The sequence below is a fragment of the Seriola lalandi genome, unplaced genomic scaffold (genome assembly GCF_002814215.2).
Source record: "Seriola lalandi dorsalis isolate HSWRI2012SDOR001 ecotype SW California unplaced genomic scaffold, Sedor1 jcf7180002054446, whole genome shotgun sequence".
Classification (NCBI taxonomy): domain Eukaryota; kingdom Metazoa; phylum Chordata; class Actinopteri; order Carangiformes; family Carangidae; genus Seriola; species Seriola lalandi.
In genome coordinates, this window is record NW_019524999.1 from 73,641 (window position 1) to 98,656 (window position 25,016).

At 41.4% G+C, this 25,016-nt stretch overlaps 1 protein-coding gene across 4 annotated transcripts in view; it reads left to right on the plus strand.

Moving 5' to 3' along the window:
- Nucleotides 1–25,016, plus strand: part of ttll7 (tubulin tyrosine ligase-like family, member 7) — a 68,063-nt gene that overhangs the window by 37,507 nt on the left and 5,540 nt on the right. For 2 of the 4 annotated variants that reach the window (XM_023411040.2, XM_087175310.1), the window contains exons 13-21: nt 1,426–1,561; nt 6,973–7,059; nt 9,552–9,780; nt 11,782–12,077; nt 13,393–13,527; nt 17,227–17,307; nt 19,411–19,571; nt 22,132–22,305; nt 23,797–23,903. In XM_023411040.2, coding sequence (XP_023266808.1) covers nt 1,426–1,561; nt 6,973–7,059; nt 9,552–9,780; nt 11,782–12,077; nt 13,393–13,527; nt 17,227–17,307; nt 19,411–19,571; nt 22,132–22,305; nt 23,797–23,903 — 1,406 coding nt within the window. The remainder of the gene's footprint in view (nt 1–1,425; nt 1,562–6,972; nt 7,060–9,551; nt 9,781–11,781; nt 12,078–13,392; nt 13,528–17,226; nt 17,308–19,410; nt 19,572–22,131; nt 22,306–23,796; nt 23,904–25,016) is intronic. The other 2 variants (XM_023411041.2, XM_023411042.2) reach the window with 1 other exon arrangement.

Genomic DNA, 25,016 nt, shown 5'->3' on the forward strand with positions numbered 1-25,016 from the left:
TCAACTTCTCAACAATATGGAAATCGTGTACCCAGAACAGCCTCCCTGCATAAAATTGTTAAATGGCAGATGGGTGTAGTATAAGTTTCAAGGGTGAAATTGTGTAATGTTAAACTTTACTTGGCATTGCACCTGCAGTAAAATCCACAACTCAGATGCTGATATGTGTGAATAGCTTAGTAGTCAATATTTACTAAAATCTGCCTGTCTTCTTGCCATGGTAGAAAATTTCCTGCTGCTGCATAAACATTACATCCAACTTTCTCTCTTTGTGTTTTTTTAAAAGTGCCAGTGCCCTTTTATAACTTCCTGTTGATTTAAAAAAACAACTCCTCCTGAGGAGTTTGGCTCTAAATATGTCTGTGCAGAAACAAAATTATTTCCCTGCTTTTACACTCCACACTGACCAACGCTTATTTTGATTATAACACTGTCGTTGTTTTGATTTGATGGCTTAAGCAATGACTTGGTGCAAGTTTGGAGATGTATTATGGGGATAACCAGGCAGAGGTTTTTACATTTTCCCTAATCCCCTAAGGCCTAAAATAAACACTGAGCACTGTTAGTTTAGTCTTGAGGGCACAAAACTATGTGGAACGTGTGAACAGGCACATTAGAAAAGAGTGCGACAACCGGGAAAGTAAGTGCATATCTCAGGGAGGATGTTATGTGTGTGGAAAACAGATGTGCATTAACGCATTACGCCATGTGAAAAGATAGACGGAAGTTTGTACACTTTTTTAAATCACAGTCTCCATTAAAAGTTGTTTCTTTCTGTCTTTTCTCCTTGCTCTGTCTTCCTTCATTCTTTCCCCCTGACCCCGCCACTCACCTTTGTTTTCTCTACATCACTTCACACCTTCAATTGAAACACTTATAATTCTCTCTGTCTGTGCGTTTCCCCTCCTGCTTGCTCTTTCTTCTGTCCATCCCACCATTCTCACCTGCTGTGCCTTGACCTCTCTTTGCACCTCACTCCATCCATTCCTTCTTCTTCTTTCATCAATTTCGTCCTCTTTCCATCTTTGCATCCATGTTCTCTTTCTTTTCTCGCTCATTTTCTTTATCTCTCTATCTCCTTCCTGACCCTCTTTCTCTCCTCTTTTCTTACCGTTCTTTTTTCTGTCTTCTCTCCGTCACTGCTCCCTGCCTCCCAATTCTATCACCACTCCCTCTCTCAACTCTTTTCCCTCTGGCTCAAACCCAATCCCTCTTTTCTCTCTCTTTCTCTCTATTCTTTCACTCTCACTCTTTCTTTGTGACTGTTACCCCAAACCCTATTTTCTCCTCCTTGTTTTCTCTTTCACTTATCACCTCCTTTCTCTCTGCATTGATGACCCTCATTCTTTGCCTTTTCTCTTTCCCTCTTTCTACACTCCTCCCTCACTCTCCTTGCTTTTCTCTTTGTGTCTTCGCGGCCTACAGACGTATTTACCCCCCAGACGACAAGCTGCTGTTGGAGAAGTATGAAAGCCTGCTCTCGGCCGCCTTTCAGACCTTCCTCGCTGGGCGAGCTGCCTCACTTCAAAAGGAAATGAATAATCCTCTGAAACGAATGAAGGCACGTACAGACTGTCACGCACACACAGACACACACACATACATCATAGAAACCTGCAGAGACCCTTACACAAACATATACACACAATATACAGACACTTGTGGACAAGAACATGCCAAAGAAAAGAAACACACATGCATTTCTATTAAGATTCTGCCCACAGACACAAAAAAGGATGTGCAAATAATGCGGAAAGTGTGCCACAGTCCTTGTATTTGTTAGAACTTCTGACAGAATGTCCTTCTTCTGCTCACTATCTGTCTCGCTTTCCCACTGTCATTCAGTCCGTCTCTCCACAGATACATGAGCTTTTAAAAACAAAACAGACGCCGCACAACAATGTCATTTTTGTTTCTTTACAGCTCAGTGAAGTCCTTTAGTGAGCACTGTTTCCCTGGTCCTCTTTCTGTATCTTCTTGTCTATATTTTTTTCTTTCTGTCAGTTAGTTGTGAATGACTGCTGCCCACACGTTTGAATTTGCATTCTTACATGTACCTATTTTTTATTTCATTGGTTTTTTGAGAACGATTCAGGGTACATGTTTGAAGTGTGTGAATGCATACACACATGCACTCAAAAGGTTTGTACAGTGGTAGTAGTAACTGTAGGTCTTTGACGGGAAAGGTATGAACCATACAACTTAACAGGAGAGTGTGGGAGAGCAGGGATAGAGAGGATGTGCAAAATTCACAAAGTAAAAGACGATGAGACGCTAATAGAGATAGTTGTTTTGTCACTTCGGTTTTTTGTAAAATATGTTTTTATAGTATTGTGACAGGGAGGGAGAGGGAATTTTCACATTTTCATGCGGGTGTATTCAGAAAGAACAAATCAATAAAAAAGAAGACACAGAGGAAAGCATTATCGGATATTTAAACACATGAAGGAAAGAGGCATTGATGAGTAGCAAAGATGCAGATGAAACAAAGAAAAAAACTCAAGTTATTTTGGCAATGAATAGTAATAGTGAATACTGAATATAGATGTTTTTGAGAGTAGTACTGACATTACAAATTCATATCAAACACTTGGAGCAGATGTTATATGCAGCTTTCGTAGAAACAAACCTACATCAACAGCCTCTAGCCCTTACAGTTTGTTTTTCAGAAAGTTATTGTGTGTCCTTTCAAAAGTGCAGCGAATTTTTACAGAGATGTCAATCAAAGAGTCGAAAACACCAGGCTTAGGTTAGTTTAATTTAGTCAACACACCGAGATTTGGATCTCGTTCAAAGCAGGAAGGGAGAGAGATAATAGGAACAAAGGAAGCTGTAGAGTTCGCTATCTAATAACATGATCATGAATGACAACTGGACTGTCCTTATTATTAAGGGACCGAGATCCTAATCTTGGCCATTTATGATAAAGAAGGGATGTACCTGAATTTGAATGTGATATTCATCAGAACACAAATAATGCATTTTATGCAACTATTTTTCTCCCCTTTTCTAAAAATTACACATAGATTTTCAAGCCAATCTGCTTTCAGGAATAAGACATGATTTAAGTTGCTTTTCTTGAAGGACTTCAGATGCATTTGTTTGTGCTCTTCAGCCTTAGCTTCTGTTTAGTCACTCCCATTGTTGCTGACTGCACACAATGATTGTGGAAACACAAATTCACCTTGTTTATAACCTGCTTGATTTGCAGTGTACCTATTTGAATAGTGGAATTACTTTGTTCAAGTTGCCTGTTCAAGTATCAGTAGTTGTTTTGCTGGATTTGCTGCACAAAAATATAAACTGCGCAAGTTGTATCTACTTTTAGCAAAGATATTAGCAAACCAGTGAACTCCAGATTACTTATGGGCATTGATAGAACTCTTTGATTGAATGGAAAATTCTTTACAAAAATGCAGCCATCTCTAATCTTAACCCTAACATAACCATCTTAAGCCTTGCAACTAAACTTAACCATGTTAAGGTTTGCACCTAAACATAACAAAGATCTTGTGATATACCAAAGCCTCTAGTTTTGTACATCAGTTAAAGTGCTTGGGCTCATAATCCATAATTCATCATTTGATGTGCATTCCCTGCTTGGTTCTTTTTGCTGTTGCAAGGGGCCAGAGTTTATTTGCTATTGTGCCATCAACATATCAGTGAAGTCTGACAGACATTGTACCCGCAAGACTCATGTTTGCTGTCTTTGTGGGTTTCTCAGGGCCATGAATTGAAAAATGTCATGGATCAAAGAAAAAGAAAATATGTGTTGTAAACCTTGTGATAACATGCTGATGCACTGTAAAGCACCTTTGATGGCTTCAGTCGCTGCGAAGACAACGCAGCCACAGGTTACACTGGTTTCTACAGGGTTTGCATCACCTTTCTCCTCACTGACATAACAGTTAGGTTGACAGGTGTGCATCACATTGTTAGTTCTGTTGTTAGCTATCTGTTTATCCCTTCTCGCTCATCTGATATCCCACCCGATCCTCCATTTTTTCTCATATAGAAATGAAAAATAAAAGTGTAGTTGGGCGGGTGCATGTTCAGTTGGCTTTCAGTGCTCTGTCAATGAAATAGAATAGCACAAGTACACTCACTACAAATGCTGTCTGGGAGCACCTCGCAGTCAGTGCAAATCCTTTCAAAGTGTTCTGCAAGTGCTTCAAATGTACATTAAACAGAGGAATATTAGGAATCTGTTAGGCACCTTTGTTTTTACTTTTTACAAATTTTCACCTTAGACCGCACTCTTTTTAAAAGTAATTTTCTGGTTTATTCAGCTGGATTTTATGTTTCCCAGATAAAAAATAAATTTTTTTTCCAGCTGCAAGAAATTTCCAGTTTACTGGGGTAATAGAAAGTTAAGTAAAAAGAAAACCCAGCGTGCTGCTGCTGATGTTAAACAACAGGCAGACTTAAAAACACAGTGTAACTGATGCAGAGCTCCTGAAACCAGGAGCCCTTAGAATCATTCAACTGCAGAGCAGGGCAATACACTGCAGTTGAACCAGCCCCTTCAATCAAACCAGCGCCACCTACAGTTAAAAAAAAGTAACTAGAACAAATAAAATTGGAACATATTTCCTGCTGAACAGTGGGAGCAGAAGTAAGGCTCAGCAATTAATTGAAATATTATCAAAATCTCAATATGGTTAAGTGCAATATCCAAATGGCAGGAGCTGCAATTTTGTGATAAAAGGTCAAATGTGTCACAACATACCATAAATGAATCATTGTGGTGCTACAGAGATGGAAAAAAAAAAATCACATAATTTTTCTGAAGTAAAAATTTAATTCCAAAACCATTCACTAAAATCATGACTCAAATCAAAAATCGCAATACCAGTCAAAATAATTGTAATATAATTTTTTTTCATATTGTTCAGCCCTAATCGTAAGCATCATTGTCTATTCACTCTACCAGGAATGAGCCCAGTTTTACCCACTGAAGTTTTCTGCTGGCTCAGGGGCATTTTTTTTATTTATTTATTTTTACCGTGGAGGTAATAAATTCCTAAACAGTGGAAGGTGTCTTCTGACTACATTACCACAGAAATGCACAAGACAGCATCATCTGTCAAACGGCCAAGAAATATGGAGTAAGAGTCAGTAGAAGCTGCCAACAATAGAAAAAAAATTACATTTTTGACAAAAATGGATAAAAAACCCAAAAAAGCTTCCACAGAAGACTTCTGGACAGGACTACACAGACAAGACTCTTGGTCCTTTAGCGCCAAGAAAGTACAAGTTTGAATAATATACTTTATGAGCTGACATTTACAGAGATCATTGGTGATGCTGTAAAAGGCAGCTATATATGATGGCAAACACAGAGGGAATAAAATGTTTAATTTGTAAAGTGATCATTTCAGAAAAAGATAATCTGCCTACTATCTATGGAGCTGCATCATAAGATGTAGATGCACTGTGTGTTTAATCACTTTCAGTTAAGAGAAAGTAAATAGCTTTCAGATCATCTGTGATTACTGTAGGTGTCAAGTTCAGTTTTCTCCCATGCTTTAAAACATGTCAGAAGATCCATGTAATCTGCTTTGGCGCAGTTTAACAAGTTAATGGGCCTCCACTGGTTTTTAAGCCTCTGTGGGAGGAGAAAGTTTCACCTTGCAACAGATATTAAGAAGGCAGATTTTTACTGCAGTAAAAATGCAGTACTGCAATAATACTGTTGTCAAGGTAAATAAACATAACATTTTCTAATTTTCATTGTTAGTTCCTCAGAACTGCTTATGAAATTAATTTAGTGCATAATATGTTACAGCACCCTAACCCATCTTCATGAATGGCTGGGCACAATATAGTATTTTTTCCTTCTTCTTCTTCTTCTCTCGAGTCCTCTTTAGACATAGCTGCAGCAATCTTTCACACGAATACTGCAGTAATGGCTGGCATACTCATTTTCAACACATAGTCAATGTTACTTAATTTTGTTATTATGAAATACTTAAATATTCACATGATCTGATGCTCATAACTTACTCATTCACTCAGTAAATGTTTGCTCTCCTTATAATATTTTGATGGAAAATTTACACATTTATATAAGCTCAACTGTCTGATCCGGCTGCAACAAGGCAAATTTCATCCCCACAAAGTTCAGTCTTACACAGACGCAATTTCACACCAACAGCCACAAAAATGCTTGGACGGTCACATAAGCACACAGTAAAATGAGGCACAGTATATATACTGTACAAAAAGACACGTGGCAGAAAAATATTATTTAGAAAAAAAAACAAAAACTCATAAAAAATGTGTCGGGGCCCATGAATGCATACTTTAATACTGAAGAACAAATGCCACTGTACACATATGCATGGGCACACACACACACACACACACACACACACACACACACACACACACACACACACACACACACAGAGCGCCAGGGGCACACTGACCTTTTCATGGACCCCAGAAAGCAGCTTGATGGCTAATCGGAGAAAAAACAATCACTTTTCATCTGTGTTTGAGCGGCAAGCGGGAGCTTTTTATATCCCAGCCGTGAAGCAACATTAATCACCTTTGCCTGCATTTTAGCTACAGCCAAATGGCCAAGGCCCCAGCATATTGGCGATGGCCGTGACGCTGCCTTTTCCAAATTCAGCCTCTATGAGCGCTGCCAAAGAGCATTGCATGTTCAGCCAGGGTGTTTTTTCTAACTGCCAGATAAGGCACATAGGCTTGTGAAGTTAAACTTTTTCATCCCTCCTTTTTTTTTTTTTAATAACTGAAGTTACTTGGGTTCTCACACCTCATTTTCACTTCAAAGTAATTAGACATAAGAAGCATCAAATCATTTTAATCATTCTTTACCAGTGTATCATCTAACTACCCTGTTACTCTTAGCTTTCTACTGTACTTTCCTTATGTAACCAAAATCAACACCTTTGGCATATCTTCTCATCTGCTTAGTTTTTTTCTATATGTGTTGGTGTGTAGGAGGAAGACATCTTGGATCTGTTGGAGCAATGTGAACTGGACGACGAGAAGCTGATGGGCAAATCCTCCAGGCAACGAGGCCCTAAGGTAGGTGAGAGCGAGAGAGAGAGGTGGGGAGATGCAGAAACAAGAGGAGGGAGAGAGGAGGGAGAATAGGGACCAAATGCCTCATGGGACCTGAGAAAAAGTGCAAAGAAGAGTGTCAGGGAGAGAGGGAGAAAGAGAGAGGGAGGCAGGTAGGCAGATGCCTGAAGCTAACGCCCACAGAAAGCACATAGGACGTGATTCAGAAAAATAAAGGAGGGAGGGAGGGGTGGCGGGTAAAGCAAGAAAGAAAGAAAGAGTCCTGAAGAAAAGACCCAACTCCCCTAGGGGACAGCTGTCAGGCTGTCTCCCTCACTCTCCCCATGCTATCTCTCTTTCTGTCTATCTCCCTCTCTTTCTCTCTGTCACATACACCTATACGCCCCCTCAATTTCCCACGACAGCACATTACTCCCTCCATCACCTTGCTTCACTCCCCTCCCTTCAACTCTCCATCCCTTTTCTCTCCCTGCACATCTACATCCATCCCTCACTCGAGGGCTAAATTGGCTGGAACACTCAGAGAGTCTGTTAGGGACTCGACGGGGCAGTTCAGCGCTGCATTAGAGAGGCCTTAGCTGGAATGAGGACTTGTTCAGACACAATCACTGTTGTCCAAATTAATTTGGGCCCAGTCAATTTCAATGTTGCCGAGTGTGCAGAGAGAGACATTGAGAGTGGCGGAAAGAAAGAGCTGTGACGGATAGATTCACTCCTCTGAGTATAGCGCTCACAAGCCATCTGGTGAAACTGAACCATCGAGTGTGTGAAAGCTAGAAGAGGCAAAGAGATTAGAGGCAGGATTTTGAGGGAAGGAAAGGGGCGCTAAGGTTTGTTATCACTGAGGAAATGTTCAGAGGGAGAGCATGAGAAGTAAGGAGCAAGGAAGGAAGGAAGGGAAAAGGCGTAAGAGCCAAAGAGTGAGAGTTAGCAAGTACCTTGAGGTTTTCTTTCCCTTTTTCCTTGTTTCTTTTACTGTCCTGCCTCTCTAATTATGATATACACCTTCTCAAATTTGTTCCTTGTGGTGTTTCCCAGTCACTCTTACCCTCTTTCCTCCAACTTCCTCTCTTCACATACATCAAAATTTCTCTTTCAGTCTCATCTTCTCAGTGTTTGGCCTTCTCTCTTTGTCTTGCTCTTCCTCTTACTGTTTATCCACTTTCCGTTCCTTTCTCCTTTTCTCCACTCGTATGTTCAGGGTCCTTTTCTCACTCTCTCTCTGTTCATTTCCGTTTCTCTCTGCGTATTCAATGCCCCCTCTCTGTTTCTCTCCGCTCCCATTCTCAGATTCACCTTGTCCTCCTCTTCATTTCTCTCCCCATCAATCTGATGTTCCCATCTTCGCTTTTATTCTCCTCTTCTGTGTTTAATCTCTCTCTGTCTCTACCCTTCTCTATCATTCATCCACACAGCTACCCGTTGCTGACTGTATAAGCCCTGTGATCACTTCCTGTCCATTAATTTGGGTGGCCTGACAGCACTGCCCGAGCTAACCATTGAATAACAGATGTATTAATGTTTTATTAATGCTATCAGTGTGTCCCCTTCCAGGATGTGAAACAGACACTCGACTTAATGAACTTCAAACTAAAGAAAATGCGTTTGTGTTGTAGGGTTGAAGATGATTTCATGCACACAAAAGATGATTATAAATTGTATCATAAAGACAAGCTGCAAGCAGAGTTTCAGAATATAAGCATTATAGTTAGAGTTAAGCATTTTCTTATTAGTGGAAATATAGCAGAAGGAAACATGGAACATCACTGAAGTCTTCACAAGTTCCAACTGTCCATGTACACAGTAATTTTCTCTTTCATTTCCACAAACTCACAGATATGTGAAACATTTGGTATCAAAGAATAGAAAAAAAACAAACACACGTTTTACTTTGAATATAACCTTTACATATCCAATCAGGTCAAATTTGTTCAAGGTATGAAGCTGCTTATGTTCCTATTTATAGTGACAGCCAGGCTTATAAAGGAGTGCATGTGTAATTGTGTATCTGTGCATAATGAGCCTGCAAGCAAACATACACACATGTGGGCACATGGGCTAGCCGTGTCACCACCAGGTCTCCCTGTGACAGATGGTAGTGGGCTGAGGGTGAGGCGAGGCTGAGGGAGGCTGACAAAATCTCAACGTCTTCATGTTTAAGTGTGTGTGTGTGTGTGTGTGTGTGTGTGTGTGTATTCTTTTACTTATGTCCTTGTGAGAGGCTGTTTGAATTTTAGATGTTTGGAATGAGGGCATTTTTCCAATCTGATGTCATTTTGGATGGTTTAGAGTTAGGAAGAGGACACAGTCATTGGAAGGTCCCATGATGATAAAATTAGGATGTTTGTGTGTCTCTTGTCATGTCTGTTTCATTCATTATACATACACAAATCTATCTATATATGGCTCTATTTGTTCCCATTCTGCTGTACATGTATGCTCTATTCATACATATGCATTTGCCTTGCGTACCTGTATCCGTCTGTCCCTTCCAGCCCTTGACCGCCATGCCAGAGTGCAGCCAGACACCAAGACGCCAACGACCAGACTACCTGGCTGACTTCACCAGTGGCAGCAGCGCTGAAAACTCCTGTTCCTCCTCAGATGAAGAGGAGGAGGAGAGGAGGAAAGCAGGAGGAGGAGGAAGAGGTGGAGAGAAGAGGGAGAAGAAAGTTTCCTACGACCTTGGGGAGAGCAAGGAGAAGAACTTGGCTGAGCGCTCAGGTAAAGCGGCAGGATGTATAAAAGTGTCTAAAAATGTCTTTATTAGGAAGCCAGAGTGTGGGGGTTTGACAGGGACCTTGTTTCCTATGATCTTTCTTTTCTTGTTTACTTTGTTTTTGTTCGCTTGTTCTCTCCTCATTTTGTCTTGTTCTCTCTTCATCCTGCCCTGTTTGTTGGTGTCTTTCTTTTTTAGCTGGAACCCCCCATCTGATCATAGTGGCTGGCTTAATTGCTTCAGATATATAAACGTGGATCGTCAGACACCTACATATATACATATTTTTACACATTTTCTGTTTTAGCCTTTCCAAATCCATCTCCATTTTATTTGACTATGATAGAGAATAAAGTGCAGGCAGGGGAGATAGCAAACATTAATGTATATAATGATGCAATGAGGGAATTTGAATTGATCCAGTGGTGCTGCAAGCACATGGCATCCACTCCAGCCTGGTATACTTTTCACACTTACTCAGTTTGAAAAATATATTCATAGTTGTGCAGAACACATTTCCATATACAGTACATGAACATACACACACAGTTTTTTTTTTTTTTTTTTTACATACAAATGCTGAGAGTTTTGCTTTGATCAGTACCCGCCCTGCACACACATACAGTACACACTCTGCCGCAGCAGCACAGGGCCAGCAGAGCAGAGGAAATACTACAGATGTTCAGCAGCCCACCAGCATTTATGCACCTAATTGATGTGATAAAATGGTACCAGATCCTTGGATTTTAATTAAAGTGTAAGCAGTGTTATCTTAGCCTGTGACTCATAGTATGTGGCTCTTTGAGTTCTTAAGCAACGGAGCTTCCCAGCTTCACAGCTGTAGACCCACACTCATGCACAAAATGTTGAAGCAGTGAAAAGCACTTAAGGAATAAAAAGTGTCCTGAACAGTGCAGATCCAGTGAATGGAAGGTGAAAGAAGAAGTTTAGATGAAGAGGAGAAGGAACTCGATTGAAAAAAAAAAAAAAAAAAAGGCCTTCTGCGTTGTTTACCTTGAAAACACCTTGAGTTTAATGCTGAAATATCCCCTGTTTTATAGGGAGAGTGATAAGTCTCAAACATTCCCACAAATTCTCATAAGTCGCATACATCAACTCACTATCAGCTCTTTGAAGTCAGAAGGAGGACACTTTTCACAGTAGTCTTATGTGCTGACCTTGGAAAGAAAAAAAAAATCTCTATTTGCATTGTGGGCCGCCGGTTTTACTGCTCAATAGAGAGGACCCTTGCATTAGCTCATTCTATTTGTCACCAAATAAGGGACAAAGCCATGAAAGAGCCCATAAGTATCTATGAATGTGTGCGTGCGTGTGTGTGTGCGTGTGTGTGTGTATGCAGAGAGAGACAGCAACTCTGCCAAGCCCTACTCCATACCAAGCCACCAAAGGGCTGCTAGTACTAAGCCCCGTAATGCTCTCATTTGGCAATAGCCAAACCTCGCAAGGCTCAGCAACCACACACACACACAAACACACAGAGACAGACACATACGGTATAATCACTCGTGTGCACACTTGATGTTAGACAGACACACTGCACGAATAAAAACACACACTAATACACTGGCTGGAGGAGTTTCAAGGGTGATGGAGAGTGTCAGTGTGGGTTTTCAGCTTCATTTTCTGCATGTTTGCGTGTCCGTGTGTGCATGTGTGTGTATGTGTGTGCACATGTGTGCCTGAGACTGACAGAGAGAGCTGCCCTTTAATCCATCCCGAAACCAGACAGGACTACTGTTTAGTTTCTGGCTTTGACTACACATGCTGTGGTCGTTAATAACACACACACACACTAGGCCAGTGTGTGGCTAAGGGAGTTTTAATGCCACACTTCATCTCCACAGCCACCCGGCAACAGATGGAAAGCAGAGAGCAAAGCTTGACAGTGACTGGGGCACTGAGACAGGATCAGGGATGAGGAGAAATCAAAGTGTCACAGCGAGTCAGTTTTCCTCCCAACTCCCTCTCTGCTGTTTTCTCTACAGGCCGTATGCACTGGAAACCTCCAATCAAGTCACTCAAAACCAGCCCTGCCCCCTCTGCTTCACCGACACTTTCTGGACCAATCAGGCGCTCCATCTCCTGTCCTCGATCCATCTCCTCCCTCTCATCACCAAGTGAGGTGCGAGCGTTGTCTACAAAGCCTTCCCCTACAGTTCCCATCGCCACTCCTCTTGTCAGGCCGAGCTCCGCCACACTGCGCTCTCACTCGCTGAGCCGCAGTGGCTCCGCCCACCGTGTGCCTCACAGCAATAGCCTGGGGACCATCCACTCCAACATAGTAAGACATTCCACACACACACACACACACACACACACACTTCAGAATGTGTGAGATGAGTTGTCAGTCACAGAAGTATACAAAATTTGTTTTCAGATAGTCAAACTGTCATTTTGCTCAATGTGGCAACCCTCTGCTGGTCTTCTACTCCAAGTAGGATTAAAAGAAAAAAAAAAGACATTCAAGAATCACTTTCCAATTCTGTTTCACCAAAGACTGACGTAGAAATTTACTTGTTCTGCCATCGTAGCTTTTACCCTCCCCCTTTGCTTTACTCCTCCACTGGCATTTATTGTATCCTGACCCACTAAGACTCTCTTAAGCAGCTCCTTCCATACTGTATAGGCCTACTGTAGCGCACGACAGTAATCTTCTATTATGCTGCCATCTGTTGCTTTCCGCCTGCCTCCTCCATTCCCTCTACTTCTTTACAAGTATGCTGGTTACCTGTGGATACACTGGAACAAAATAAATGGGGCAGAATACCTTTTAGCATTTAACAGGACTAAGTGAAAAATATTTATACTGAAAAAAGATATAGAGTGTAGCAGCCGTATGTTTGCATCCTGACATGTATATACAAAATGACAGGAGAACTTGCTTGTTTTTTTCCCCCCTAATTTTTACCGTCTTGCAATCTGAGTTCCCTGTGGGAATCACACATGTGGAGATAAGTGCACGCTTGAACGGGAAAATCTCAAATTGGATATAGTTTCACCACTGAGTGCGTTGCTGTAGCAGTCATAAAATTGTATTTTGAGGAGGGTATTTTTATACATAGCATGTTGCATTCTGCTCTATGTAAAGAAATAATGATCTGTGACTATAATAGTTGTTACTGTTGCAGAATCATAAATTACTCAGCACTCAGGGCATAACATACATATTGTAAAATACCTGTGAAATTCAAAGGAAACCCGATAATTAGAAATATTTAAGACTAATATACATAATACAGTAACATAACATAATAACATTACACCCTGTCCACACTATTTTGTCATGTTAAACCCCGTGGGTGAATGCAAGATAATATGCATAGATAAAAGTGATAAATTTCCTCTGACACAAAAAAGCCTTTACTGTTTGTGGAAAGTACCACTAATTGCTTCTTTTAATTAATTTAAACCTTAATAAAATAAATTCCATTTCTGCTAGGTCTGTCATTAGCATGCTGTTTGTGTCTATTTGAGCTTGGTATAGCTGTGAGCCGACACTATAGTGTTAAATGAAACATTCTGTTTAATATTGATGTGTATCTGTAAATCTGTAATTGTTTCTTGAGCTGTGTGCTTGTACCTGTGTGTGCATTTAGGGTGATCCGCTGATAAACCTGAGGAGTAAAGAGCAGGAGGCAGAGCTGGTGCGTCAGACTCTGGCCGCGCTCACTGCCATGAAGATCAGGCTTCCCGGCAAAACTGAAGAAGAGGCCGAGGCTGTGCTGGATGAGGTGGATGCAGGTTTTTTTTTTTTTAATTTTTCATTGTATTGGTGTATGCATTTCCTTATACAATAATCTGATGTGTATTTCTCTCTGTATCAAAATGATTCAGAGGCAGAAACAGAGTGTAAAAAATGTTTAAAATTATCATAAGAAAAATAATAAAATAAACAAAGATAGAAAAGTGGGAGTGAACATGGAGTACAAGTGTTGAGCAGAAATCCACACCCACTATATTCCCAGTGTCCCCTCTGCAGCCAGGTGCAGTCATTCTGCAGCCTAACTAAAAGTGACCTCCTCTCCTCCCTCCACAATAGCCTGTACGCTTTGGCCTGGCTCCCATTGTCTTTCAAACGACCCCAGTGACAACCTGTCGGTCAGTTTGCAGCCCCGCGCTATTCCCCACTGCTCCTTTGTATTAATCAGTGCCTCTTCTATTTCTGGTCAGATCTCTGTGTCCTTGCATTTGGTGTGTGTTTGTGTTTTGTACACACCTTTTTCTTTTTTCTTTTTTTATATCAGTGTACAAAAAACTGTCTCATATGGCTAATCAGTAATATACCAGTATTGAATTGAATGATGTTAATTATGAATGTACTGTACTGCCACTATTTCTACATAATGCCTGTTGAAATAGTAAGCATCCCCATAATAGTTTTAGTAACTAGCCAGTGTTGGCAGCTATGGATTAACACTCTTAGCAATCACAACTTTGTATTATTTCCTTGCTGGCCATATAAAAACAGCAGTTTAAGTTTAATACATCTTATCTAGGTGATAAATTAAAAATTTTTGTTTTTAAAAGTTACAATAGAAAAGGCTGAAAGGAAAAGAAAAAGACAAGACTTAAGAAGTGTGCCAAAGAGAGGAAGAGGCTCACTTTGAATTCACACCAGAAGTGCAAAAGTACCATGAGAGTATCCAACTGCCCCGTCTACACTGACTCTTAACTCTGTTACAGTCATCGCTGTCCTCAGAACCAGCTGTCTGTTCAGCACCACACCGCCTGTGGTGCTGAAAGGACAGCAGGCGGCCAAACTGTCTTCACTTGGCTGACTGATGACAAAAAATACCACCAAAATGTTCAATGGATAAAATTTGTTTTCAGTACGCTGCATGTGAAGTGTACTGGAAGAAGTATACCAGAGTGGCTTATTTTATTTTTCGATGTCACATTCGGGCCAAAGTGCAAGGTCAACAGGACTTCTCTCACTTGGCCTCTTAAGTTTAAAAAATCTAAAAGCGTAGACAGCCGGGTGCCTGGAAGCCCTGCAGGGCAACACCAACACCAACAGCAGCAACTAGATCGACAGCGCAGGCACCATCTTACAGTGAGCGTGTGGTGGGGGCAGGCTGAGCAGGTCAGAGTGCAACTATGGCACCACCACACAGGAGCTGCACCCCTGTCGAAATTAAAATGACTTTTGGTCTTCTCACACAGTTTTTATTGTAGGCCTGGTCACATATCTCGCCATTATTAACAACCTGAAAACACACTTTGCAGAGAATACTGAGTATTGCAGTTGTTGGAAACAGAACTTGACTTTAAAACAAAATTACCCTTTATTTGCCTTTTAGCAGCTTTTATAAATGAGCTTGATAACCCTCTAATCTTTTTATTAATGAAGTTTTTTGCTCATTTCCTTTATGTGGAGTCCTTGGGTTATGTGACAGGCTCTTCAAATCAAATTTATGAATATTATTATAAGGGTTTTGCCTGCATAAACAGAACAACCATTTAAGATTGGCATAACATACCGATTAATGGTCTAATAATGAATAAATACATCTTAACAAAATTAAGGTGTAGTTGTTATGATTAAGGTGAAGTTAGGGCAAGTTCACAGAGTAATTAATGCAAGCCCATACAATTTCTTCACAAGAACACCGATAACAAAATTTGTGTGTGTGCGTGAAATCTGGGTGTGTCGGGGTTGTGAGAGACAATTACCACCACACCTGTACTGTTAACAGACCCTAATGAGAGCACCATGGAAACGCAGACAAGCGGCTGCACCTGTGCTGTTCACTTTTTGCCTCAGGAGACAAGGAGCGTTCACTTGGCATGAAAACAATCTTTGGCATTTTATGGTTTCCATGATTTAAAGTTGAGGTCTAATTGGGCTAATGATGTGTTTGTATCTGAGTAATTGCCTCTTTTATCTTTCACTCAAAACCTGCTTTTTTTGTTGCAGCGAAAACCATTGAAAGGTGAAATGTATTGAGTGTGTTTTGCTGTGTTTTAATTGAGGGTAATTTGTGTACGTATGAAACAAATGTGACAAATGAGCGTGGAGCGTAGCAGACAAGGTTCATAAGGTTCTTATTGAGAGAGAAAGCTAAACAAGTCAATAAGCAACTTTCTGGAAAGTGAACAAAAGTGTTTACTGTATACCTTAGCCCTGTGTCTGTGAATCCTTGTGGATTGTTTTTTGTGTGTGTGCATGCATGCATGCGTTTGTGAGTACACATAAAGTTTACACTGAAGCTTCCCAATGGGAGCACTGTTTGCAGGGGATCTAGCATGCTACGTGAGAGGTTTATGTGCACCAGTGGGGAGATGTAGACTAAGTCAACAGAGCAACAATAACAGCGCCTGTAGGTACACAGTGGTGTTGGCACTAGGAGCAAGTGCATGGGAATATCCAGCACAGCTTTTGAGCATAACAACACATGCCCTAAGGATTTTTGACGCACCCGCTAAACATAGGGTTTCTCTGCTAAGGAACGAGAGATCATGAATTGATTTTACAATTATCTCTCAGTTGTGCTGCATTTAAATTCACCAATTACACAGTAAAGTTTTCAGACAAACACACGTTGGTTTCACGTTTGAAAATGACCTCAAGTCACGTTTTCCATAAAAGGCACTTACACCTACTAAGAGCTCATTAATATTTCTGTAAAGTTTTGTACTCAGCTCACATGTAAATAAAACTGCATGTTTTATCAGTAGAAGTATCATCCAAACCAAGCAGGAGCTAGAAATTTGTCTGATGCAAAAACCGCAGCTCTATTCTCCTTGCGTCCTGAAGACAGAATAACAATGTAGTGATGTGCTGCTGTACACACTCCCTCCTCTCTTACATTGTATTGCCTGTGTTACATCCTATTACATGTCAGATTTCAAATATCGCACGAGCATTGCAGTTCTATCTGTAAAAAATCATGCCATGTTTTAACACCAAACTTTTCCATATAGGAGTTGCGTGTGAAAGCCAAAAACCTATTACATTTACAGAAAGGTGAACCCAGCAATGTTACAGATTCCATGTCTGGGTTGAAGTGTGAAAGAGAATCTCTGTGTGACTGTGGGAATGAGCTCTACATTTAGTTCATATGTCCTTTCTCTATTTCTGACGCATTGTTATACTTTTTAAATACTAAGAGAAAGTATTTCAGGTTTAACTGTGCTATGTTATGGCGTTCAGAGTAGTATGATGTTACAGTTAAAGAGATGTATTCATCTTTTCTTGCTGGTATCTGTCTAACCTGACCTGTTGCTTTTATTGTTGATGCACATTCAATTCTTGTAAGAATTGTGCTGTAACCCTGTATTTTTTACAGAGGATTGTTGGGAAACAACAGATGTAATGAAATGTATTTGCCGTGTAGGCAGTTTTCAAATATTTTTTACTACTTCTAAAAGAACGCTGGTCTGTATTAATGCAAGTTTTCTGCATGTTCACTCTGACTTTTCTTCCTCAGATCCTCGACAACTGGAAATATCATAAACCAAAGGTGGCGTCCTATTGGCTAGTGAAGCTGGACTCAACCAAACAACGGAAGGTGAGTCATGCTGTTAATTTGGCCTGTCCCAGTAGAGAACTGGAGGATGGTTTGGCTACACATCTTTGGTAGCTACCAATGCTTGGCAGAATATCTATCCAAAGTATTCACCTCTTGATCAACTTCAAAACACATTCAGGGACACTGCGATATTTAAAAACTGTTTGATATTTACAAGAATCTGGACTGAAAGTCACCGCTTCCAAAGTGGTCAAGATAATAACCCCAACACTTTTGAAATAGAAAAGTTGCTGTAGTTTATTGGTTTGAGGAGCAGCTGTAGGGGAAGGGCTGGTGGAGATGTGGCCTTGAACTAGAGAGGCTAACATGTCCTCAAATGTGCAGATAGAAAGTTGGGGAAATCTGGCAGGTATCTCTGTGTAAAATTACAATACAAAGAGTGCCTGCACACTGGAATCAGAGTTCCCCTCTTTATTAAGCAATATTTCGACCAACTACAGGTCTTCCATGGACAAATACCAATGGAAGGTGGAAAGGTTGGGTATATACAGCAAAATGACCAGAGGTATTTCAGTGTGCCTGAGAAAGACAAAGAGTGAGTGTATGTCAAAGACAAAACCCAAGCTTGATTTAATTATTAACACTTGAATAACAATTAATAACAGTGAAGCTCGCAATCACTAATGTCGGCTATAATACTTCATTTTTGGATATATTAGCCGTGAAAGTCTTAAAAATGGGCTACATTTATTATTTGACACCTGTATAAACTTCTCTCTTCTGCCCTCGCTCCCACACAGTTTGTCCTTCTGTATAAAATGGGCATTGTTAAAGCTGGTAAATATCACAAAATGTCACTGCTCCCACCTTTTCCTTTGGATGCTCTTGAACAACTTTTAAAAACACAAAAATAAATCCCAAATCAAATATCATAGAAAGATAAAAAATAAGACATGCATGAAGATCATTACCATGTCAGACAGTGGTGGAGAGGTAGAGACACCAAATAGGATGTAAACAAAACAGAAGAGGGGACAAGACGTGAAATGGCATCCAGTAGATGTGTCAGTAATGATGTGATCTCTCAGCCACTGCTTTCTGCACAACTGTGCTCGGCTGTGTTGTGGGCTGTGGCGGTGTGAGCTGATGTTTTATTTGGAGTGGAGCAGCCTAATGAGCAGCAGGCAGAGGTCAGGAATGTAGCGCCCACCGCTCTGCCATCTGATTACCATACCAAAACATATCTGTGTGTGTGTTTACTCATCTATCAGTTTGTCTGAGTGTGTATATGTGTCTTGCTTGCCTCATATTGCTGTAGGGAAATCTTGCCTCTTCGCATCGCAAAACACACATGCACGCACACACAGTCAGACGGGCACGTCAGTAATGAGGAGAGAGGAATCAAAGTCAAAAGAGCCACAGTGCTGCACTCTGAGCGGGGTGAAGAGAGAAAGAAAAAAGGTTGGAAAAGAAGGAAGTGAGGTGGGGATGGGGGTGGGAAAACAAAGAAGGGAAGATGGAAGGATGGCGCAGGTGTTCTCAGACCGCCCAGGAACTTCTGGCATCTTCTCTCCAAGACTGACATTGGTGCAGCAATTAGTCCTCTACCAAAGTCTCCACTGCCTGCCCTAGCACTTTTTGTCCTGCTCGACTAAAGCCTCTGTCACACACTCACGCACACACACTCACGCGCACGCACACACACACACACACAGAAACATATAGGCTATATGTCTGCACATGCTTTAACATGAATGCACAGATGTACCTGCTCCAAAATCTTGCTATGTCTTAAGGTCTGATTAAAGTAGTTTTCAGGATATGTTTGCACATATGTGTTTGTGTGCTTGTGTGTGTCTGTGTGTTTTTAACTGTTTTTATTCATAAATGCAAGCTTGCTTTCAGTTACTGAGTGAATCCTTTAGCCTCTGTGATTGCTAATTTTAAGATAAAAAAAAAAAAAAAAAAAAAAAAAAACAGAAGGAAATTACAGTTAGAACAAATGCCAGCTCACGGATATCAATTAGAAATACTGTCACCTTTTGTCTTGTAGCATTAATTTCCCTCATTATCACATGCTTGATTTAAACATCTCTCGCTCTTTTCTTCCCCCCTCTCCCTTTTATTTTCTCTATTACTAAGGTGTTGGACATTGTACGTACCAATATACGCTCGGCACTACAGCGGATCTGGAGAGAGCCGGACGTAGAGAGCCTCCACCTCTACCGGCTCTTTAACCGCGTCTTCAACCGGCTGCTCTGGAGTCATGGCCAGGGCCTGTGGAACTGCTTCTCCAACACTGGGTAGGCCAGTTTGAGCAGGGCTGTGTAACTGACCTGCCTACTTTCTTAGCTGCCCATAATATGTGATGTGAGAGTGATTGTCAGATTGTTGTTTTGGAAAGTTAGAACATTATCAGACACACCCACCTCCAATTTCAGTGTCAGAAAGGTGTGGGGTGAAGGGGTCTCAGATGCTGTTTAATGATCTGACAAGCCTGTTTATTCATGTACATGTGCTATAATGGACAATGAACAAATGGGCATAGTTGCTATAAATTCCAATTCATTTTATAATGCATTTTTCAATGGATGATACCAGCTGTACGGTCACAACACCTCTACCTACAAAGAACTGTCAAATTCAGAAAAATTGCAAAAAAAATGTAATCATAATCAGCATTCAAGTACTTGAATTAAAAAAAAAAAAAAGGAAGATCTATAATGTTTGATTTTTACTGTAATCAATGACCAAACCAAGACCATTGTCCTGAGTATCACAAAGACCTCCCCTGATGAACTTGAGTTGTTTGAAACTTATACTTCAGAATCAGCACAAACAAATGATCACAGTGCAGACCAATTACCACTCTATTCATTGCATACTGCCACTCCTCCATCTCCATAAATACAAGTTCTCGCACCACCAATCTCCCCATGTCCTTAAGCCCAGTGTTCGTCAGTGTACCAGTTTCAGTGACAGCTGGGACAATTTCCCATTTTTATTCAGTATGACTGGGGAAGCAGTGCCATCTGAATGACAGAGAATGAGTGACAGACCAACCAGACCCTGCTGCACTTTCCTGAAAGCTCTTGGTGATGAAAGAAACGTGTTAGTTTGTGGAGACAAGGTGCAAATTAAGGTCACAAATCTGTGCTGTTAATCAGGGCTTTTTCACAGGTGAGAGCAAGAAAAAGAGAGGGGTGGGAGAAGAGCAGGAAGAAGGTGAATGAAGGCCTTTTAGTTCTTTTACTTTGGTTTGTTATCTGATACTTTCAAGTTTTCCTGTGGCTCCTTTTTTATTTATTTATTTTTACTTGCTTTTTTGATCTGACAGAAAGTGGCTTCCTAGAAGATGAGTCACTGCAGTGACAGCCTACTTGATCATGTCCCTATAGAAACCCGGCAAGACACCGGACAGACAAACACACACACACAAAACTGGACTGTTTCCCATCAGTGGTTCACATTCTCTTTCTTACACACATTTTTTTTAACGCGCACGCGCACACGCACACACACACACACAGAAACATCCTCAGATGCATCAAGATGGTTTCCATATATTTATTTCCTTAAAGACATATTAGCACCCTCGATCAAACCTACACATGCGCACACACACACACGTATATATATAACCCTGACATGCAGACAGCTGCTAGTGGCTTTATCGTCTGTGATAAAGGTGTGACCTTCTCGCGTCTCCGTCTCTCCATATTCTTTACAGTTCAGTTGTTCAGTGGCCGTGTTTCCCTTGACACAGAGGGCTCAGAGTGTGTAACTAAAGTAGCTGCCCACAGCTTTCCATTTTCCTCCTCCCTTCTTTCTTGGCAGTTGTAATTGAGGGAGAGTGAGGAAGGGAGTGAGCCAGTGACATAGATGAAGGGGATGATAGGCAGAAGGAGAGAAGGGACTCTGTGACAGAGAAAAAACTGAGAGGTGAGGGACTGAAAATGAGACATCATAAAAACGGTAAAGAAAAGATGGGGTGGAGGGGTAAAGAGCTGGGGGGGATTAGCCTAACCTAGCCTCAGCTACCCCCAGCATGCTGCACCCCATGCAGCCTTTGTCTGATCACAGCCTGCCCTGGATGATCCAGCTAGCTTGCTAGCCTATTGTCCGGCCCCTCCCTACAGCAGGCCACGGCCCCAACATGGATGAACCCAACAGGGGGCCCCGATGTCACGCGGCGAAAGCGAAGCAGTGCACGTCAAAAAGCACACTCCAAATCCAAGTGCAGCCCCCCCCCCACTCCCCTCTGTCTCTTGTTTGATATTTTATCTAAGGGACTTAACAACAATCAAACAGCCTAGCAGCTATTGTGGGCAATGAATTCAACAGGCTTTGAAAACGACTTAGAGGAAGAGAATGGAAACACACACAGTTCTGAACCCTTTCAGAGGAAGCACCCCCACCTCCCAAGGAGTGAAAGGGGGTAGACATCAAACGTACCCCCCAGGGTTGTGTGTCTCAGTTGTTGAAGCTCTCTCACAGTCAGGGGTATGTCCCGGGCTGTAAAGGGGGTTAACTGTACTTGGATTTGTTTCATCCTTCCTTTCCGTGTGTCTGTATGTCTTCCTGTATGTCTGTGTGTGGGAGAGTGTGCACGTAAATGTTTATGCACACATCTACAGCTGGAGGCCACACATTAGATTGTATGTGACTTAATGCGGGTGTACATCATACAGTATACTTGTTTATACCGATGACTGCATGGTTATGCTAATCCACAATTGCTAACTTTATTTGACTCTTTCTTTGTGTGTGTGTGTGTGTGTGTGTGTGCGTGTGTGCGTGCGTGCGTGCGTGCGTGCGTGCGTGCGTGTGTGTGCTGTGATTTGCCTTCTCTCTGCTCTCCAGTTCATCGTGGGAGACCATCTTCAGTAAGAGCAGCGAGGTGGTTTCACCCCAGGAGCTGCAGTGCTGCCGCCGGCTGGTCCAGCTGTGCCGAGACTGCCTTTTAGTCGTCTACAAGTTTGTCTCCGAGTCCCGTGGCTCTTTGACCGGACTCAGCCCCGAATGGGATGACACCAGGTGAGAAGGACACTCAACTCTCTAATATCTTCCCACTGAGTTCTTTATTTTTGAAAGATTCCTGCTGCAATAGACAGTTCATTATATAGTAGGGTGGCTGGATAAGATTCAAGGATATGATGGGATTCAAGAATTGGTAGGTCCTAGGTTCAAATGGTACTCAGTCAGTATCTTTGTACAAGATGTTGAGCGTTTGCTCTGCAAAGAGAATTAATCTGAATGCCTGAAAAGCAAATGTTAACTGTTGTTAAAGAATCCCAGCGAGTGACAGCCGTGGATTTTGAGCAGAAAATATCATGGGAAGTCTTCAGACGCATACTGCAAGTAGATTATTTCACAGTTTGTTTACAGATTACTTTAGTGCATCATGTATATGGTCAAAATAGTATCAAAGTGTGTATATATATATATATATATATATATATATATATAAAAAAGACAAAAAACACAACATATCAGGGGCAGAAAATGCCCCCTGGACACTGAAACTGTGTTAAGATCAACAGGAGGCATCCTTTATGGTAGGAACATTTACAATACTTTTATCGTCCACCTGATTGATATTTAGGTCCAGATAGAAACTTATTAAAGCTGATTTTGTTAAACCACAGAGATGCCGACTAATAAACTTTAACTCTCTTTAGAAAGCACTGAAAAAATTGAGTAAATAAATGAATAGGCACACTTTCACATACAGTCAAGAAAACTTTGATTTGAAATTTCAACAGCTATCATCATTAAACCTCTCAGGAAACACCACCTCTCTCTCTCCTCCGTGGAGCCTTAAAGCAATCATCTTCATCACATAACCCCGATAAAACAAACAAACAAAAAATCAGCCTCTTTCTATTTTTAAGGTTGATCCCTGCAGGAGACAGCAGCTCAGGTTTGGAGAGAGTGAACTTTTAAAGCACATATGCTTTGGGCTGGCAGACAGGGAGGGAGGAGGGTGAAGAGAAGGAGAGAGGGAGTGTGCTGTTAACAGGAAATAATGGCCCACAGATTAGCGTTCAGGTTAGCCTGGGGCCCCCCGAGGCCTGCTTAATTCAATTAGAGCCCAGATGAGCCTGTGCAGCAAATGACCTTACGCGAGAGAGAGCTCCTTTTTTCCTGGGGCCTCGCTTTACATGATTCATAACTCTTGTGCATATTTTAACAGGCTATCACTTTGCACCTAGAGTATAAAAAACCTCAGCTGTTCCAAAAAAACTGTGTGGGGTTTGTGTATAGTTGTAGCGCTTCTTATGTTTTGACTAATCTGACGTTGTTGCTATGGACTATTTTATCTGCAGCCAATTTGTTTTGAGGATAGATTCACGAATAAAAATGTAAAGATATAACTGTAATTGGGTTTAATAACTCGAGCATGCACAAAATTATGTACACTGGTGTATCCATATTTTTGCAGTAGGTATCTTTGAGAGTCCATTTAAGCATGCATTGGTCTGTCTCTCCTTATTTCTTCTGTCTATATATGTCTGTGTAAAAAAGCTTACCATTTGCTGCTGGACCAGCCTCTACCCATGGCTCCACCCCTGCTGCTGTCGCTGCCGCTTCTTCTTCCTCCTCTTCCTCCGTCTCTTCGCCCCTCGACGCAGGTCTCTGCTTGGTTTAGTTCTGCTAAACCCCCCCATCTTCCAGCACCGTCCCTACTCACCGCTTTCTGCTGCTCCTACCACCTCACAGGTGTAACAAAAAGCCTGGTCCCCACCTGCCCGATGATGGTTGCTTAGGCTGCACAACCAACAGTCTAAGCATGCCCTCCTCTCCTTTCCCTCACTAACATTCAAATAAGTGATATTTGGACCGAGAATGGAATATATTTCAAATTAAGAGATTATTCGTACCACAAAACTGTAAACAGTATTTTAAAAGGAAGGAGAAGGAAGCGTATTGAGACTGTTTGGAGCACTGCTTGTCAACACTGCAACCATCCGTCCAGCTTGCTGTACATCACCAGCCAATCACCCCGCTGCCACATTCTAAACTATGCTTTTCACCCAATGCTTTTATCAAGAGCATCTTTACCCTGAGTGCATTTTCAGAACGAACGGCCTCAGTGGGAACTGAGCGCCTCACCTGCACCGCATCAGTGCCATGATCAACCTAAGCACCGCTCGCTTCTTGTCACAAAAAGACAGAAAATGGTTGGCTTGCACTGTGCGGTTTGCAGTTTCACAACACTAGCAGTTCACATCTCTCCATCAGGCATGCAGGGAAAGTCGCAACCCGCCGCTACTTCAGATAGCCGAGAAGCAATTAGGATTATTTTCTCATTGATGCATAAGCTTTATTTGAGAGGGTAAACTGTGTGTGTATGAGAGTGTGTGCGCGTGCATGCACATGTCATGTGACTGTTACACAACAAACATCCGTCTCTCCTCGGTGACTTGCACTCAGCTAACCTCGATCTATATTTCCTGAGCTGTGTTCAAATCAAACTGGAATGTAAACTGTAACTTTTAAACAGTTTTTCAGTTGTCCTTAATGGCATCTCTCCCTAACACTTCTAGTGTAGGGGATGGGATCAAAATCCAAACCTCATTGTCTAGGTAAAACAAAAGAGGGAATTTTGTAGTAAAAGCACTGTACCTAAAAAAAAATAAAAAATCCTCCTGATTCGTCTGCATCAAACTGCTGAACTCACGTTAGCTTCAGCTGAAGCTTATGATGACATTTCAGTATATATGGGTATGTGAGTATTGATGTAA